At 57.5% G+C, this 14,842-nt stretch overlaps 6 protein-coding genes across 6 annotated transcripts; 2 read left to right on the top strand and 4 right to left on the bottom strand.

Annotated features, from left to right (window-relative positions):
• Positions 1-1,544: 1,544 nt before the first annotated feature.
• Positions 1,545-2,204, bottom strand: FA10DRAFT_259678 (hypothetical protein; the record flags this gene model as incomplete). The annotated part of the gene is made up of 3 exons (XM_025519982.1): positions 1,545-1,571; positions 1,708-1,885; positions 1,969-2,204. 3 exons carry the CDS (start codon positions 2,202-2,204, stop codon positions 1,545-1,547), a joined length of 441 nt encoding a protein of 146 aa, XP_025379709.1.
• Positions 2,205-2,789: 585 nt separating this feature from the next.
• FA10DRAFT_250842 (putative VTC4-vacuolar transporter chaperone) lies at positions 2,790-6,211 on the bottom strand. The gene is made up of 2 exons (XM_025519579.1): positions 5,539-6,211; positions 2,790-5,441 (listed from the first exon to the last, which is right to left on the bottom strand). The coding sequence occupies exons 1-2, from the start codon at positions 5,734-5,736 to the stop codon at positions 2,946-2,948; spliced, it is 2,694 nt and encodes an 897-aa protein (XP_025379708.1). The 5' UTR covers positions 5,737-6,211; the 3' UTR covers positions 2,790-2,945.
• Positions 6,212-6,474: 263 nt separating this feature from the next.
• FA10DRAFT_266257 (hypothetical protein) lies at positions 6,475-6,854 on the top strand (the record flags this gene model as incomplete). Its single annotated transcript, XM_025521422.1, has 1 exon — positions 6,475-6,854. A coding segment is annotated over exon 1 (284 nt), but the record flags the coding sequence as incomplete, so codon positions are not given.
• A 661-nt stretch (positions 6,855-7,515) lies between these two features.
• On the bottom strand, positions 7,516-9,006 carry FA10DRAFT_279030 (hypothetical protein; the record flags this gene model as incomplete). Its single annotated transcript, XM_025523511.1, has 2 exons — positions 7,933-9,006; positions 7,516-7,788 (listed from the first exon to the last, which is right to left on the bottom strand). Exons 1-2 carry the CDS (start codon positions 8,953-8,955, stop codon positions 7,516-7,518), a joined length of 1,296 nt encoding a protein of 431 aa, XP_025379706.1. The 5' UTR covers positions 8,956-9,006.
• A 464-nt stretch (positions 9,007-9,470) lies between these two features.
• FA10DRAFT_266256 (hypothetical protein) lies at positions 9,471-10,105 on the top strand. Its single transcript, XM_025521421.1, has 2 exons — positions 9,471-9,593; positions 9,701-10,105. Exons 1-2 carry the CDS (start codon positions 9,547-9,549, stop codon positions 9,993-9,995), a joined length of 342 nt encoding a protein of 113 aa, XP_025379705.1. The 5' UTR covers positions 9,471-9,546; the 3' UTR covers positions 9,996-10,105.
• A 203-nt stretch (positions 10,106-10,308) lies between these two features.
• FA10DRAFT_94375 (hypothetical protein) lies at positions 10,309-14,620 on the bottom strand. Its single transcript, XM_025525797.1, has 2 exons — positions 13,142-14,620; positions 10,309-13,082 (listed from the first exon to the last, which is right to left on the bottom strand). The coding sequence occupies exons 1-2, from the start codon at positions 14,519-14,521 to the stop codon at positions 10,518-10,520; spliced, it is 3,945 nt and encodes a 1,314-aa protein (XP_025379704.1). The 5' UTR covers positions 14,522-14,620; the 3' UTR covers positions 10,309-10,517.
• Positions 14,621-14,842: the final 222 nt, after the last annotated feature.

Raw genomic sequence — 14,842 nt, 5'->3', positions numbered from 1 at the left:
GGACTACTGCCGGGATTAATAGGGCGAGGATCAGGGCGAGATTTAGGGTGATAACCAGGGACACGCGGACAGAAAACACGGATGACGATTTTCTGCTTTTTTGGTGCGCACAATAGATTGCTCCAATACTCTGGGAGCTGCTCAAGAAACACATCGAGAAACACATGAGCAAAAACGGGCGCGATGGTGCAAGGGGTAGGTATAAAGAAAGCTCACAGAAAATATCGTGTCCTTGCTAAAGTGGGCGTAAAGGTAGTCACTCGCAGCCGAATTGTCGATGCAGATATAATTCCGGTACTTTTTTATGGTGACGTACGCCATGGTATCTCGATTCTGCCCTTCCTTTCAGCCCAACTCTACAAGCGAGCAAAGACCAACCCTTTGCTCACCTGGCAGTAAACTTTCATGTCACGAAGCTTAGCCGCGGAAACCGTAAGAGACCCGCGTCCACCATGTCTATCGATTCGCTGCCAATGCTCCCCAAGCACTTTCGGATCTGCTGCAGGCACGTAGGCGCAGGTTGAAAAGAATATGCAGACCTCGGAGGAGTCACAGCTGCAAGTCAAGTCCAGGGTGTAAGCAGATGCGAAGAGAAGAGACTCAGAGATACACCGCACAGTAGGTCTTTCACAAGTACCGGATGAGGGCCGGTACAGATTGGGTGCGGCCGCTTGCTGGCGATCGTGCTGCCCTGCGCGGACACTGTCGCTCCATGATAAGCTCCGCCGCCAAGAGAAGAGAAGAGTACGATGAGGAAGAGAAGGACGCCGACAAAGAATCTGACAAGGGACTTTGGGGGCAATGTCATCGTAAAGAACAAGCTTCGTCCGAGAAGTGGGCCATATGAAGGAAAGGAGCAAAGAATGTAAAAAGCTGTCTGGTCGGTCCTTGATTGAGGAGATGGCGGCGTGGCTCCTCTTGAAAGCTCATAATGTCTCCGTTATAAAAATAGACGGACACGGGCTCTGTGGCCAGCGGCTTGCTGTGTCTCATTCTGACGCCGATGCCGCTCCGCGTCCCTCGTCTGCACTACTCAACGGCCCGCTGGTTCTCAGCTTTTCCTCCAGCCAGCAGAGCACCGGCAATGATTTTGCGAAGAGACCGGCCATTTTACTTCTTTCAAGAATCATAGATGCGAACAGTGATGTCTTCGCGGAAGACGATGCCTGCGTCTCGGGTCCAAGGCCGAATTCATGAGTGAAGATCGGAAGACATTCACACCCCATCCGGCCCTCGATGATCGTTGGCATCGGCTCTTTACGCCGTTCTTATTCTCCCCCATGTTGATGCTCAAAATCCCCTTCGTGGCTATATCGCTACATACAGTCCACAGTCAAGAGTGCGGTGACGGCTTTGGCCATAAGCACTTGATGTCGATTATGAACGGGTTACCTTTATTCTGGTCAAAGGGGGCGAGATAAAATGTCCCTTTTTTCTTTGTCTGCCAGCGAGCAGCCACAAGGTCGTTATGTCAGTGATCGCAAGGAGATGTAAAGATCGGCTACTCACCCATACTTTGAGCCAATCCTTGCGAAAGTAGGCATCTACGTAGCCGGCGCTAAGGTGATTATCTATGCCCATGCCCAGATAACCTTGTTTGTAACTTCTCCAAACCCCAACTGAGAAGGGTTGACCCTGAGAGAAAGTCAAGAAACATTGGCGAGTTGGTCTAGTAACAGGACAGGAGCGCGCCATAGAGATACTCACATCGCAACTGAAGAAAGCATAAACATCTTCGCTTTGGAAATAGTTTGTCTTGTACATGCAAAGTTGTCGGCCATTTCCTTTCCTATCGAGCTTTCTGCAGTGGTGGTCGCCAGGCGCTTCCACTGCGTAGGCGCACGAGGGCAGGACGACGCAGACTATTCCCGCAGTGCAGTACTCACTGAAAAAAGAGAGAGTAAGATGAAGACTGCGGTGCAAAGAGGTTCCAGAGACTACCGAGCTAGATTGGAAGGAGCCACTCACTTGATGTAATCCGGGTCGAGTTGAATTGGCCCACGGCAGACTTTTACCTTCTTCTTCTTCTTCTTCGTCTTCTTCTTGTGAGTCCTATCTGCTGACTCGGCGTCTTGTAGGTCTTGGGTGTCTTGTAGGGCTTGAGCGTCTTGTAGGTCCAGGATGTCTGGCAGGTCTTGAGGGGGAAAGCATGTCACCCACGACAAGACGACAAGGATCGGCACGAGGTAGCGGAAGGCCCTCATCGTTGTAGTGTTCCAAGTGAAAAGAGAGCGAGAAGGAAGAGGTAAGGATATGGAAGAAGTGTTGATCCCCTCCAGGCATGGCCCTCTATATAAGATCACGAAAGAGGGCGGTGGCGGCTTGCGTCTTCAGTCGCCTGATTGCACACACGGAGGGGGAGGAACTCACTCAGATCATCCCGTTGTCCGTCTTCTTTATCCTTCTCCGGTGTTGTGCTCCGCCCTTGCAGCCAACTCGGCTATGTCTACCGTCCCCCCCCCCTTTCTGTCTACAGCGTAGTCACAGAATGGATCGCACTCCGACAGATTATTCTCCCACGACTGTGAAAAAGGGAAAGGACGGTGTGACTGAGTAGAGTGAAAGGGGACAGAAGGCCGAGGGCAAGCGGCCTTGACAATGACGGTGGACTGCGACGCAACGAGAAGAGGCGCGGCACTCTGCGTCCAAAAGATAAATAGAGAGGCCCGGGTGTTTCATTGAGGGGATTATCAGCGCGATGCCTGCATTGTATTGATCAACGGGGTTATGCTGACATTGGAAGACCAAGCTTTTCTCCGCTCGATGCATGACGGTCGCGCGGCGAGGAACTGGGGTGCCTCTGAGTCAGCCACGGGCGGCCCGCGATTGGACGATGGCTTGCCGACTGTTCACAGCCAAGCGTTGACCGGCAGGGAAAGAGGTAGAATTCATCTTGGTATAGCATTTCAAGCATACGGGAAAACAAGACATTAGAGTGGTTGGCATTAGTTGGCAAGGCCGCGCCAGAGGCGATTGTCGTGAGACTCGTTGAAGCGCAGGACAAAGTTGACGATGGTGCTGGCCAAGAGCGTTGCGCAGAGGAATGTAGGGCCGTAGGCGTCAAAGTAGATGTTGCTGCTCTCCTTTTTGCGGATCTTAAGGCTTCTCCAGACGTAGATGATGCCGCTGTATGCGATGCACAGGAGCGAGACAACGGTAAAGAGACCCGAGGTGATGAGGCCGATCTTGTCACCGGGCTTGCTGTAGTTGACCATGCCCACGGCAAGCGCGCTAATGAAGACGGAGAACTCGAGCCACTTGAGGAACGTCCGCTCGGCAGCAAAGTACGTCTTGGGCTCAATTCGGATGGGCAGAGACACCTTCTTGCCGCTGGGCGCCTGGAACGATGTGACGTACTCTGGTCGAAGCGGCATCGTGGGCTCCTCTTCTTCGTCGCGGCCCTGGAGCCTTCTGGCGGCAATCTCGTCTTCCAGCTCATCGTCACCGTCTGCATCTGCGTCGTGCTCGCTGGTGCCATCGCGCGAGTACTTTGCCCTCCAGAGGCGCTTGATGTTCTTTGGCGTCAGCTTCGTAAAGTAATTCTTGTCGAATGCTGTGCTCGTCGACAGGATCTCATCGCGGCCGACGGGCGCCTTCTTCGCGCTGCCTCCTGGCCCACTGCTGCTACCGCGGCGTACGGCACCGGGAGGAGAGACGGCAGACCGCTCGGCGGCCAAAACGCCAGCGGCGAGGTTAGAAGTCGCATCCGGATTCTCGGCGCGCTGCTTCTCAAGCTCAGCCTGGCGGTCGCGAATGTTTCGCATGCGCTCCTCGCGGGCCTCGCGGATCCTCGGGTCGTGAGGCAGCAGGCCGAGGTTGTTGGCCTCGTGCCGGTCGTCGGCAATCACACCGCTGTTGATGCCATGGGTCTCCTCGTCTTCTTCTTGGCCCTCAAACTCGTCCTCGCTGACGGGCTCGTGGTAGGGGCTGGCACCCTTGCTGCCCGGCGTGTCAGGCCGCGACGACGAATTGGAGTTCTGGTGAGACGCCGGACGGGCAATCTCGAGCTGGCGCGTGGGCGCCTTGCGAATGTCGATGTCCATCTGAGGCAGCCAGAACGGCACGAGGTCGACTCGGTTGGCCAGCAGCGTAGCACATCCATGGATGAACTTGGAGAACTTGGGCACCGCCTCGACGAGATGGCTGGCCACGAGCTCGCGCACCCACTCCGGCGGCTCCTGGCCCATCTGCGTCTGCAGCTTGACCTCGAGGACGCCGTACGGGAATCGTTCAATGTCGTCGGCGGGTAGCTGGTCAAAGGGGTAGTCGATGCCAATGTCCATGCGCCTCCAGTTGTCGGCTGCGCGCTTGCGGTTGTCCCAGTTGTCCTCTCGGACCAGCGAGAGTTCCGTGTCGAGAGAGATGCGGACGCGGGCGTCACCGGGCAGCTGAAAGGCAGTGCGGTTGTAGAAGGAGCGCATGACGGGCTGCAGCTTGCGCGTGAGAACAGAGTACTGCACCTCGCTGGCCAGCTGCAGCATCGAGTCGATGTCCTTGTCGCTCTTCTTGCCCTTTTTGCGCAGCGCCTCAAATGTCTCGTCCATGCGGTACTCGCCACTCATGTACGCATTGACATTCTCCTCCTTGATGGGGAAACGCGCCTTGACCGACTTCTCACCCGTCCAGTCCTCCCTGTGCGTCTTGCGCTCAACGAAGATCTGCTTGTTGTCCATGCCACCGTACCACCGCAACCGGATGGCTTCTGCGCCCTCGGTCTTTTCGAGCCTGCCCAGGTACAGCTCCAGGTCCTCGTTGTCGTAGTAGATGGATGTGATGGCGCTGTCTGCCGGCTCGTACTCCTTGTCCGGGTTGAAGACGAGGACGGGGAGGTGCTTGAGGATGACGAGCTTGAGGGGCACAATGTTGTCCGGGTGGACCCAGTACTTTGTCGTCTGGCGCACAAAGGCGCTCTGGGAGCCACCGGCGCTCGAGTCGCCCTGAACAGGGTTGCCCCTGGTGCGGACGAGGTCAAAGAGCTTGGAGAGCTTGACGATGAGCTGGTCGTAGTTCTCCTTGTAGAAGGGGCGGGCGGTGAGGTAGTGCTGGACAAACTCCTTGCGAAGGAGCCTGCCCGTTTGCTTGTCGTGCTTCTTGACAATCTTGTGGAAGCCCGTGTAGTTGAGCTTGGTGAAGAGGGCAAGGTCGTGGACGTCTGCGATGATGACGGCGAGCCTCTCTTCGAGCTCGAGGAAGCGCTCCTCGTAGGCGTCCGAGTCGTCGGTGTCGCTGTCGAACTCGTCGTCGGTGCCGACGTCGTCTTCGGCGTACACGGCATCGTCGTGCCCAGCAGCCCCTTCCCCGTTTGTGCCCGCAGCGTGGTCGGAGCCGGCATGCGAGCTGCCATCGCCACGGCTGAGCGAGGAGGCCGAAGAGGTTCTCGACGAGACGAGGAGGTGCACCTCGCTCTGCGCCTTTCGAATGCGTTCGCTCAACTCCGTCACCTGTGTAAGCCGCGCCCATCGTTTGCTCGTGTCAGCCCCGCCGCAACGCTCAAGCAAGACCCATCATCCGGGATCACGGAAACCAATAGCAACGCACCTTTAGCTTCTGAAAGTCATAGACCTTGTCCAGCTCCTTTCTCAGCTCGTTGACAAACTCATCCTCATCCCGGTCAGTCCAGACGCCATTGTTGTCGGCGATCCTCTTCTTGATGTCCTTTTTCAGGTCGCTGTACCGAAGGTACTTGGACGACCACTCCGAGTAGAGTGACGTCTTGATCGTCCGGCCGAACTTCATCGCAGCGTCGGTGGATGACGAACGGAGGGGCGAGCGAGGGGTGTGTGAGACGGAGGTGAGACGTCTACAGCGGCGGCGACGGCAGCAGCGGCGACGACGGAGGAGAAGGAGGAGGAGGTGGTGGTGGTGGTGGTGGTGGTGGTGGAGGGAAGTAAATGCACGAGAGGAATTGGGGGGGAAGCAAATGGAGGCCCTAGCGCAGACGATCTAGCTGGATTGAGGAGCTGGCTGGCGGTATGCGGCTGTCTCCAAGCAATAAACGGAGGGAGGAGGACAGAGCTGGGCGGCGGGCTACCTTTGCTCGTGAATGGAAAGACAGACGTGGACAGACGATGAGAGGAGGAAGAAACGTGACCAATGACTGTGGCTGATGGCCTTCCCTTCTCTTCCCGGGATCGCTCGTCAGAAGATGAGAGGGCAGGTCGGTCAAGTTCAGCCAGGCCCATCGAGGCCTGCAGGCAGAGGTCGGTCGTTGGGCACGTTTGGAACTGCAGCTAAGAAATTAATCTCAACCTGCGCGTACGCACGGATGGCTCTGGCCAATTCCAAACACTCCTTCATTACCCGGCAGCGGCCAGTCTTGAGAAGATTCAAGCAGCCTCAGCCATTCAACGTCACACACACAGGTCCGGCTCCGTGCCTTTCTCTTGCCTTGCTAGCTCGGTATTCTCGCAAGCTCGGCCATTGGTCTTGATCTCTCCTATCCACATTGACAGCAGCCTTTTCAAAGTAAAGCCTCTTCGCGCCTAGTTTGAAAAGGTGGAGAAGATTGTATTCCACTCTATCTTGCACCCCCATCTCCATCTCTCTTTCCTGCTTTCAATATGTATCCCCCGTCTCTATCTCTCCCTCTCTCCTTCTCGACTATTGCGACGGGGGACGGGCGGATGTTCTGGGTTGTAGGAAAATATCTGCTCAGAGGTGGTATGCCAGCCAATCAGAAGCGCCAATTTGTGCACGTTCTTCCTTTCGCGCTAGCTGGACTGTCTGCATCGCTATGCATCTGTCCACTCCAGAGGAAATCCTCCGACGCCGGAACTGGTCAAATACTAGCTATAGAGAAAGAACAGTCACTATCTGTCATCGTCGTCTGCCCTGCGTCAAGTGAATAGAAGAATGCCCGTTTTATCTCGCCAGCTCCTTGGAGCGGAGTCTATAAATAACAAAGATGGCTGAGGAGGACTAAAGGCTTGGCAATGCTCGTTTGGTCTCACCCGTCGTATCCGACGCTACAATTTCAAAATCAAGCCGTAGGATACACCCTCTCCCGCAGGTTGTGTGCCAGGCTATTCAATGACGAATCTGGGCCTATTTTGAAAAAGAGGCACTTGTGCCATTGCAACAAGCATAAATTAGCAGCGAGCTCAGCTTTCACTGATCGATGACTGCCGCGACCACTCTAACAGGCACTTGGAACGCTGTCGTGTGACAATGTTCCCAGAGCACAATCGCACTAGTGTGTAGCCTTTCCACTTGTCAACGTCGCCTTAGAAGAGATGTCTGTCGGCTTCGCTAGGCCATCACTGCGGTGTCAGGCTTTCACGTATCTAACACGCTGTGGACGCAAACAGAAAGAATGATTGAATTGAGAAGATGTCACGGCTTGGTGACGAAAGGCTTCTGAGAAGTGTGTAAGCGAATATTGACTGTCTGTATAGACGAGGGGTTTTGGACGTTCTGAATGTAGAAGAGAACGAGGTAGCCATGTCTACAGCGAAAGAAGCTCTTTAACTCTCTGAACGGGGTACGACGGTGAACGAAGGAAGATGAATGAGAGATTCACATGAACCTATTCATCCGACAGCGGTTGCAAGCCCTCATTCGGCATTCAGAGCACTCGAAGATATACTCGAGCATCGTCTCGAAGCAATTCTCGCACTCGTATATGCCTTCAACCCGTTCCCAGTGCCCCGCGTAGCGGCACTCGTGATGGTATCGCAGGGCTGCCACCTCTCTGCGAAACAAAATTGCGTCCAGGAAGCGAGCGAAGTAACCTCGAGGCTCGTCGCGTCGGACACGCTGTGTGGCTTCTTGCAGAAGCCGATCCTCATCCTATTGCTCGCAGGAGCACATTCCCCAGTCTTCGGCGCAAAGATAGCAAAATTCTGACCCACAAAAGCAAGTCTTGTTTTCAGAGAGCGGCGCTTGTCAGTGGCAATGGTCAAACTTGGTCCGCAGCATGAGAGCTCCGCTTACAATGTGGTAGCATCCATCGATGAGCTCTACCATGCGAAGGCAGCCCGGGCACCTCTGCATCCCGATGTCCCGAAGTAAGTCGATGGCTGCCTCATCAGAATCGCCAGCACAGATGCTCTTGTACCCGTGCCATGGTCCCTTGCACGCCTTGCATGTCTCGTTGCCGCAGCGGTCGCATTTCTTCGGCTGCTTTGCCTCTCGTTCGACCGCGCCAAGAAAGGCTGAGCAGGATACATTGTTGCAGTACAGCCGGTCCTTGGTGCCAAACTCTTCACGTTTGCGAATGAATTCGTCCCTGTCTTCTTTATTGAGCAACGGCAGGAAAAGATTCTCGTCAATGCCGACCTTGCAGCACACGGGCGGCATCAAGCTCTCGTCCTTCATAGAGGCATGGATGAGAGCCAGGAGGCAACGCGAGTGGTAGATGTGGCGGCTCGGACACGAAGCGATGTACATAGCATCCCGCGGTACCGTGATGCAACATATCACGCACTCTTGCAACTGGCTCGAGGACGGCTCGCTGCTATGAGCGTAGGTCGTCGTGGGTTCTCTAGAAACGCTGTTGCTCGATGATGCCTTGTCCTCTAGCATGTGACACCTCTCAGATGTGGTAGCGTTTACTGCCGTAACTGGCGTACGACCGGAACCAGCAGCACACAGCGCTATTTCCCGATCCTTCCAGGCGACCTCGTCGAGCTCGTTATCCTCCTGTAGACTCTCATCGTCGCTGTTGCTGCTTTCATCCAGGCTTTTCGCAAGGCGTATGTCTTCCTGACGAAGAAGATAAGCCTCTAGATCTTCTGCGTAAAGCTTGAAAGCTACTTCCTCGTCCTTAAGCGATGCATCTTCACGAGCCTTTCCCTTTCCGATGGCCCTATGGGTGATCTCATTGATATCTTCCAGGTGAAGCGAGGCTATTAGGACTTCCAGCTCGTCCGTCTCGGACGCTGTGGTTGTCTCATTTTCGTTCGTGGAGGGCCGGTGCTTAGGAAAGGAGCTGACTGAGGAAGATGCCGCTCTCATCTTGCTTGGACTGGACTGCAGGACGTTTCTTTGCCAGCGAGATCAAGACGAGATGAAGTCTAAAAAGCCCTTCGGTCTCTGTGCTCTCCGATTCGCGATGGTTTTTTTTGGGGGGGGGGGGGGGCGCGGCACGCAATGACAATGAAGAGGCTCAACTTCAGACGGTGCGTTCGACACTGCAACACTTTCAGGGCGCCGTCTCCGTCTCAATTGTTTGAGCTTTGTCCTTCCTCCTCTCCTCTTCAAAAGACACATATAGGGCGAACTTTTGTTCATCAGACCTCGGATGACCGACGAGTCACTCGCCGCCATGGGGGACCTTTGCCCATTGTCCTCGCCCAATTTCTCGACGCTCTCGAGACCGCACCAGAGCGACACCGACCTCAGAATTTCCAAGGAAAGCTCGCGTGGCAAAAAGAAAGGGAAGGGGCTTTTTTCTTGTCGGACCCGTCAGCCGTGGCCGTCATCCTGAAGAAGCCTCCACATTGAATTTGCTACCTTGGTCGCCGACTGCCGTTCCTCGTCTCTTGCATCCCATTCACCACCCTGTAAAACTCAAAAAAGACCAAATCCACCAGCCAATAAGCAAAGATGAGTAACGGAAACGCAGGTGAAGGAGTCGGCAATGCCATCAAGGGGTGAGTCTAGCCAGCTGCCAGGCTCCGTTTTGGCTTGCTTGCGGCTCTGCGCAGCCACAGAGTCGCTGACGAAAAACTAACTTGTCGGGACCTCTCGCTTCTCGCAGCGCCTTTAACACGGCCCACGGACTCGGCGAGACGATCCGCGGCACCGTCAATGGCAACCTCGACAAGTTTGGCGAGGGCATCACCAACAACGAAGCCGGCGGCCGGGGAGGTACGGCCAACAGCACGACGAACCTCGAGGGCAGCGGCGCCACGGCGGCAGACCACCAGAGCACGGCGCAAAAGGGCCTCGACGAGATCAAGCAGGGCATCTCGAGTGTTCAGGGCGCCGGTCACGGCGGCTCGACTACGGGCACGGGCACGGGCACGGGCACGGCTAACACTACGACGCAGTAGAATGCTAGTGCACACATTTCCTATGTTCTCATTGAGAATCACGCCACTCTCTTTTTTTGTCCTTTTCTCTTCCCCTTTGATCTTGGAATGAATCTCTGCATGCATCCTGGTATAGCGATCGAGTCGACGAAGCAAGCTAATCACAAAAGGCCGGATCACCACAAAGACCAGGAGCTCGCTGCTCCTCTTGACACGCTCGATGCCTGCCTACGCGATTCGAATCCCATGTATTCCGATCCTATGTGGTTCCTAGACAAGATAGACGAATGAAACAGAGCCGTCATCGTAATTTACAAGCACGAGATGGAGATGGAGATAGAGGATGAGAGAGGATGAGAGTGAGACCAAGACGGAGAGGTGAGAGATAGCGAGACCAGGAAAGCTAGGACAACAGTGAGATGGTCGGTCGATCATGAGGAGGGAACAAAAAGGAAACTCTATAAATCTAGTAGTAGTAGTAGGTAGCAGTGGCTGTAAAAGGGGTCGTTTATGGAATGTGAATGTGACATGAATATCAATTAATCACTTGGTATCTCTGCGTTGACGCTTGTCGGCTCCAGCGGCCGGCGCAAGCGTGGGAGGAGCGGGCGCGATGGGCATTGGGCCGTTGTGGTAGGAGACGGTCCTGCCGCCAGCATGAGCAAGGGGCGGCTGCTGGTGCTGCTTGTTGAGCTGCTGGTGCTGCTGCTGCGAGGCAAAGTGCGTTGGAGTCGTTGCCGACGTCGGCGTCGTAGACTGCCCGGATCGACTGCCATTCGACTGGGAGGAGCCGTCCTTTGCGGCCGCAGCTGCTGCTGCCGCCGTCGCACCAGCGCCACCGGTGCGGTTGCGCTTCTTGATGACGTCTGTCTTGAGCGACAGCGGTCGCACGACGCCGTGCAGCTTGAGGAACAAGCCACAGGCGTTGCAGAGCGGCTGACCCTCGGGGTCTCGTCGCCACAGTGGCGTCTTGGTCGTGTTGCAGTTGGAGCACACCGTCGGCGGATCGGCCGTCGCCATGCTGACATGATCCGACTTGGACTGCGTGCCACCTCCGCCGCCTGCAGCACCGCCCTTGGAGGCTGCGTTGGCCCCCGACTTGCTCGCCGCTGATGCTCCTGCGCCCTTGCCACTCTTTGCGTCTGCCTTGCCGTTCGCCTTGGCATTGGCCCCACCACCGGCAAGATTGCCCGAGCTGCTCGATCGAGAAGGACCGCCGCTCTTCCTCGACGCATCACCGGCTGCCGATACCTGTCTTGCGTGGATGCCCGTGGGTGCATCATTGAAGGCCGAGGCCAGGGGCGAAGACTGGTAAGAGTTGCTGATGCTGCTCAGCGGCGGCGGCGTCTCAGCAGGCGACTGGTTGTTCGTGCTGCCGGGGCTGTATGACCAGGCGGGCGACGACGCTGAGCCAGCGTCGTCGACAGGCACAAGACCATTGAGAGCCTGCATACCCTCGATCGACGTGGGGCCCATCTGCGAAAAGACCTGGTTGGGGTTGATGTGCGTCAGAGTGGGCTGCTGGTCGTCACCACCAACGCCACCGCCGTAGAACATGTGCATGATGGCCTCGAGATCCACGTTGTTGTTGCCGCTCGCATCTGTTGCCCCGCTCTCGGAGCCAGAGCCACCTGCTGCTGCTGCTGCTGCGGCGGCGGCGGCGGCAGCCGCAGAGCCCGCTCCTGGTCCACCGGCAGCCGGCGAGAAATGGTAACCAGTCGTCGAGGGCACCGCAAAGTCAAACGAGGAGGTCGGCACGGCGTTGAGGAACGTCGACGACTGCGAGGCAAACGAAGGGAGATTGCGAGAGAGACCCGCGGCGATTCTCTCGTCCGACGACACAGGCACGGCTGGACGAGCGGGCGAAGGCTCATAGGGCCGCTTGCGGCTGTTGACTTCGGCGGCCGCGGCGTCGTGTGCCTCGTCATGCTCTTCCTTGCGCGATGGCCCACGGGACAGGCTGCGATCCTTGACCTTGTGGTCGAAGCTCGTCTTGCGCACCAGCCGAGGCAAGAAGCCGTACTCTGGGTGCTGGTTGGCCGAGTGGCCCACGTAGTCTGCAATGCCAGGTACACTTCCAAGGTGCGAGTAGGGAGCACCCATCATGTTGGCCGCTCCAATCGACGACATGTCCCAGCTCGTCTTCTTGCCGCCACCGTGGAAGAAGGGGACGTTTCGATCGTCAAAGGTGGTGGAGCGAGGATGGTGCGCACCCGAGGCCATGCTGCCTGCGAATAGGTCGGTGTGGGCCGCGTCCTTGAAGGCCTCCTGCATCTGCGTCTTCCTGTTCGTGCCCGGCGGGCCCGTTCTCGAGGGGCCTTGCAGCCACGACGAAGCATTCTCGTTTGCGCTCGAGCTCGACGTCTCGTACGTAGGCATGGGAAGCTGGCCCAGGGAGAGAAGATCGGGCACACCGTCGAGGTTGTGGCCATCAAAGGCGGTGAGGTCGGCAAAGCTGAAGCCGCTGCTGTTGGGCGCCGACTGGCTGAGCAGGTTGCTAGCGTCCATCGACGACGAGGCAGACGGCTCCTCGGCCATCGTCGACAGGCGGCCCTGGGGCGCACGTGAGCGCGAACGGCTGGCTCCTCGCCAGTCCATGGCACCGACAGAGCGCGAGCGCGAACGGCTCTGGCTCTTTCCTCGCCAGTCCATCGACTCTTCGTCGGTTGCCGGCGTGGGGCCACCGGTGCCGGTCGTCGTCGAGGAACTCTCGGGTGTCCGTGGGCTCCTTCCCCGGCGGCCTCGTTCCTCCTCCTCGACTACCTCAGCGAATCTCGTCTTGCCCTTTGTCAGGCGTGGCTGCTGGTGGTGGTGGTGATGATGCTGCTGCTGCTGCTGCTCGATCGAAGTCATGCCGTGGAAAGGCCCTGTGCCAGGTGCAGACACCTCGGGTCGCTCGCTGTGGGAGCCGCTGCTACGGCGCGAGTCTGCCAGGGAGACTCTACTGACCGAGGTGGGCGAAGTCTGGAGCGAGGTGCCCTCGGAGGGAGTGCGAAGATCGCCGTTGGATGAAGAAGAAGCGCCGACAGCAGCGGCGGCGGCCGCTGCGGCTGCCTCTTGCTCTCGCTTCTTGCGCAGCGTGAGCGCCATCATGCGCCAGGTAATGTTCTGCAGACGAGGCTAGGTCAGCTGCGGCCAGGACGGTGTTCAAGACTCGAAAAGCTCACCTCCATTCTCGCCCCGTTCTGGAGCGTCTGGCGTTGCTTGGCGTACATGCGCCAAACCTGCGTCGCCAGTGGGTCCTTCTTGGCCATTTCCTCTGGGTCTGCGTTGGCATCTTCCTCGTCGTCAGCGCCGTCGACGCCAGCAGAGCCCCGCCTGGGCCGTACCGCGGCAAAGTGTGCTGCTGGGCCTGCGGCCAGGAGGGACGAGGCGTCGCTGGAAAAGGCATTGGGACCGCTGCTGCTGCCACTGCTGCCTGAGCTAGCTGAGCCTGGCAGGGCTTTGTTGTTGTTGTTGCTGTTGTTGCCGACACCGTTACCGCTACCGCCCACTGACTTCGAACCTGCTGCCGAGGAGGACGAAGAGGGACCAGCGTCGAAAGGCGTCATGGGGCTCAGATAGCCTTGCATGCCTGCGCTTGCATGGAGATCTGGCGACTGAATGTCGAGGGGAGCATTGGTGCGATACTGCTGGAAGGCGCCGGGCACAGGCTGGCCATTGGACCAGGTCCCTCCGCCGCCGCCGCCGCCACCTCCCGCTGACATGGCTGACCCAAAGCTCAATGGCTGCTGATGTGGGTCAGAATTGAGCGGCGTGTGGGGCCGCGAGTGCTCGGCACTCGGCACGCTGGAATAGTGCGACTGGCTGCCACTAGCCTGCCTGCTGTGCGTAAACGCAGTGGCGGGGGGCTGTGGCTGAGACGATCCATAGCTGGTGGGAAATGGAGAGTAGAACGGTGTAGACGGTGGCACCGCTGTGGTCGGCGACGTCGACAGGCCATTGTTCCACTGCTGGTGCTGGGACGGGTAGGATTGCTGACGGGCCAGGTTGGCCTGCAAAGCCTGGGAGAGCAGAGACATGCCTGACTGCTGCTGCTGCTGCTGCTGCTGCTGCTGTTGCGATTGCTGCTGCATGGGCATGCGGCCAGTCGGAGAGGCCGGATGGCTCGCCTGTGGATGACCCATGTGAGAACCGTCCGAATACGCCGACGGATGGAAGCCAGCCTGCTTGTGTGCGGTGTCGTTCCAGCCGTGGATCGAAGGCGTAGAGGAGGAGGACGATGGCGTTGCAAACGAGCCTATATCGCCGTTGCTTGCTGCCAAGCCCGTGTTCAGAGATAGTCCTCCTGCTCCTCCTAGCGGGTGGCTGCTGTTGCTGATGCTGTTGCTGTAGCTACCAGTGTGAGGCTGCTGCCACGAGGTAGACGGTCCACCACCTCCGCCTCCATCGACGGTGAATGGACCCGATGAAGCGCCGCCGCTGCGCCAAGCGCCTCTTGCGAGGTTGTTGGACGGTTGATGCATCGAGGAGCCCGTGCTGCTGGTGCTTGTGCTATTCGTGCTCGTCGATGGGTCATGCACGGCCGCCAGGCTGCTGTTGGACATAAGGAGTGGTCCTTCGATGGGCAAGGAAAGAAGAAGCGAGGAAAAGGCAATTGCGCCAGTCTCGCTATCTCTGCTCCTCTAATGGGTCGTTGTGCACAGGCAAAAGAAAAGTAAGCGGGCAGTGCGCGCGTCTGTCTGTGGCGCTCTGGTGGCAAGGCCCGAAAGAGTCGGTAAGTGGTGAGTTTGGAGGGCTGATCGATGTGGGGGGATACGCAAAAGGCGAAAGCGACTGCGAGTGACGACAGGTATCGAGTGAATAGCCTCGCTCTGCCATCAGGAGAGAGAGAGAGAGAGAGAGAGAGAGAGAGAGAGAGAGAGAGA

The sequence above is a fragment of the Acaromyces ingoldii genome, assembly GCF_003144295.1.
Source record: "Acaromyces ingoldii strain MCA 4198 unplaced genomic scaffold FA10scaffold_2, whole genome shotgun sequence".
Classification (NCBI taxonomy): Eukaryota; Fungi; Basidiomycota; class Exobasidiomycetes; order Exobasidiales; family Cryptobasidiaceae; genus Acaromyces; species Acaromyces ingoldii.
Note: the sequence above shows the minus strand (reverse complement) of the source record. Positions and strands in the feature narration are given on the sequence as shown.

What these genes read in the sequence shown, in the direction of transcription:
- FA10DRAFT_250842 (XM_025519579.1), bottom strand. Translation starts at nt 5,736, where the DNA reads ATGAAGTTCGGCCGGACGATCAAGACGTCACTCTACTCGGAGTGGTCG. An exon ending in ATGACTTTCAGAAGCTAAAG is followed by an intron (nt 5,442 to 5,538) that starts GTGCGTTGCTAT and finishes CGGCTTACACAG; the next exon opens with GTGACGGAGTTGAGCGAACG.
- FA10DRAFT_266256 (XM_025521421.1), top strand. Translation starts at nt 9,547, where the DNA reads ATGAGTAACGGAAACGCAGGTGAAGGAGTCGGCAATGCCATCAAGGG. An exon ending in GTCGGCAATGCCATCAAGGG is followed by an intron (nt 9,594 to 9,700) that starts GTGAGTCTAGCC and finishes CGCTTCTCGCAG; the next exon opens with CGCCTTTAACACGGCCCACG.
- FA10DRAFT_94375 (XM_025525797.1), bottom strand. Translation starts at nt 14,521, where the DNA reads ATGTCCAACAGCAGCCTGGCGGCCGTGCATGACCCATCGACGAGCACG. An exon ending in AGAACGGGGCGAGAATGGAG is followed by an intron (nt 13,083 to 13,141) that starts GTGAGCTTTTCG and finishes CCTCGTCTGCAG; the next exon opens with AACATTACCTGGCGCATGAT.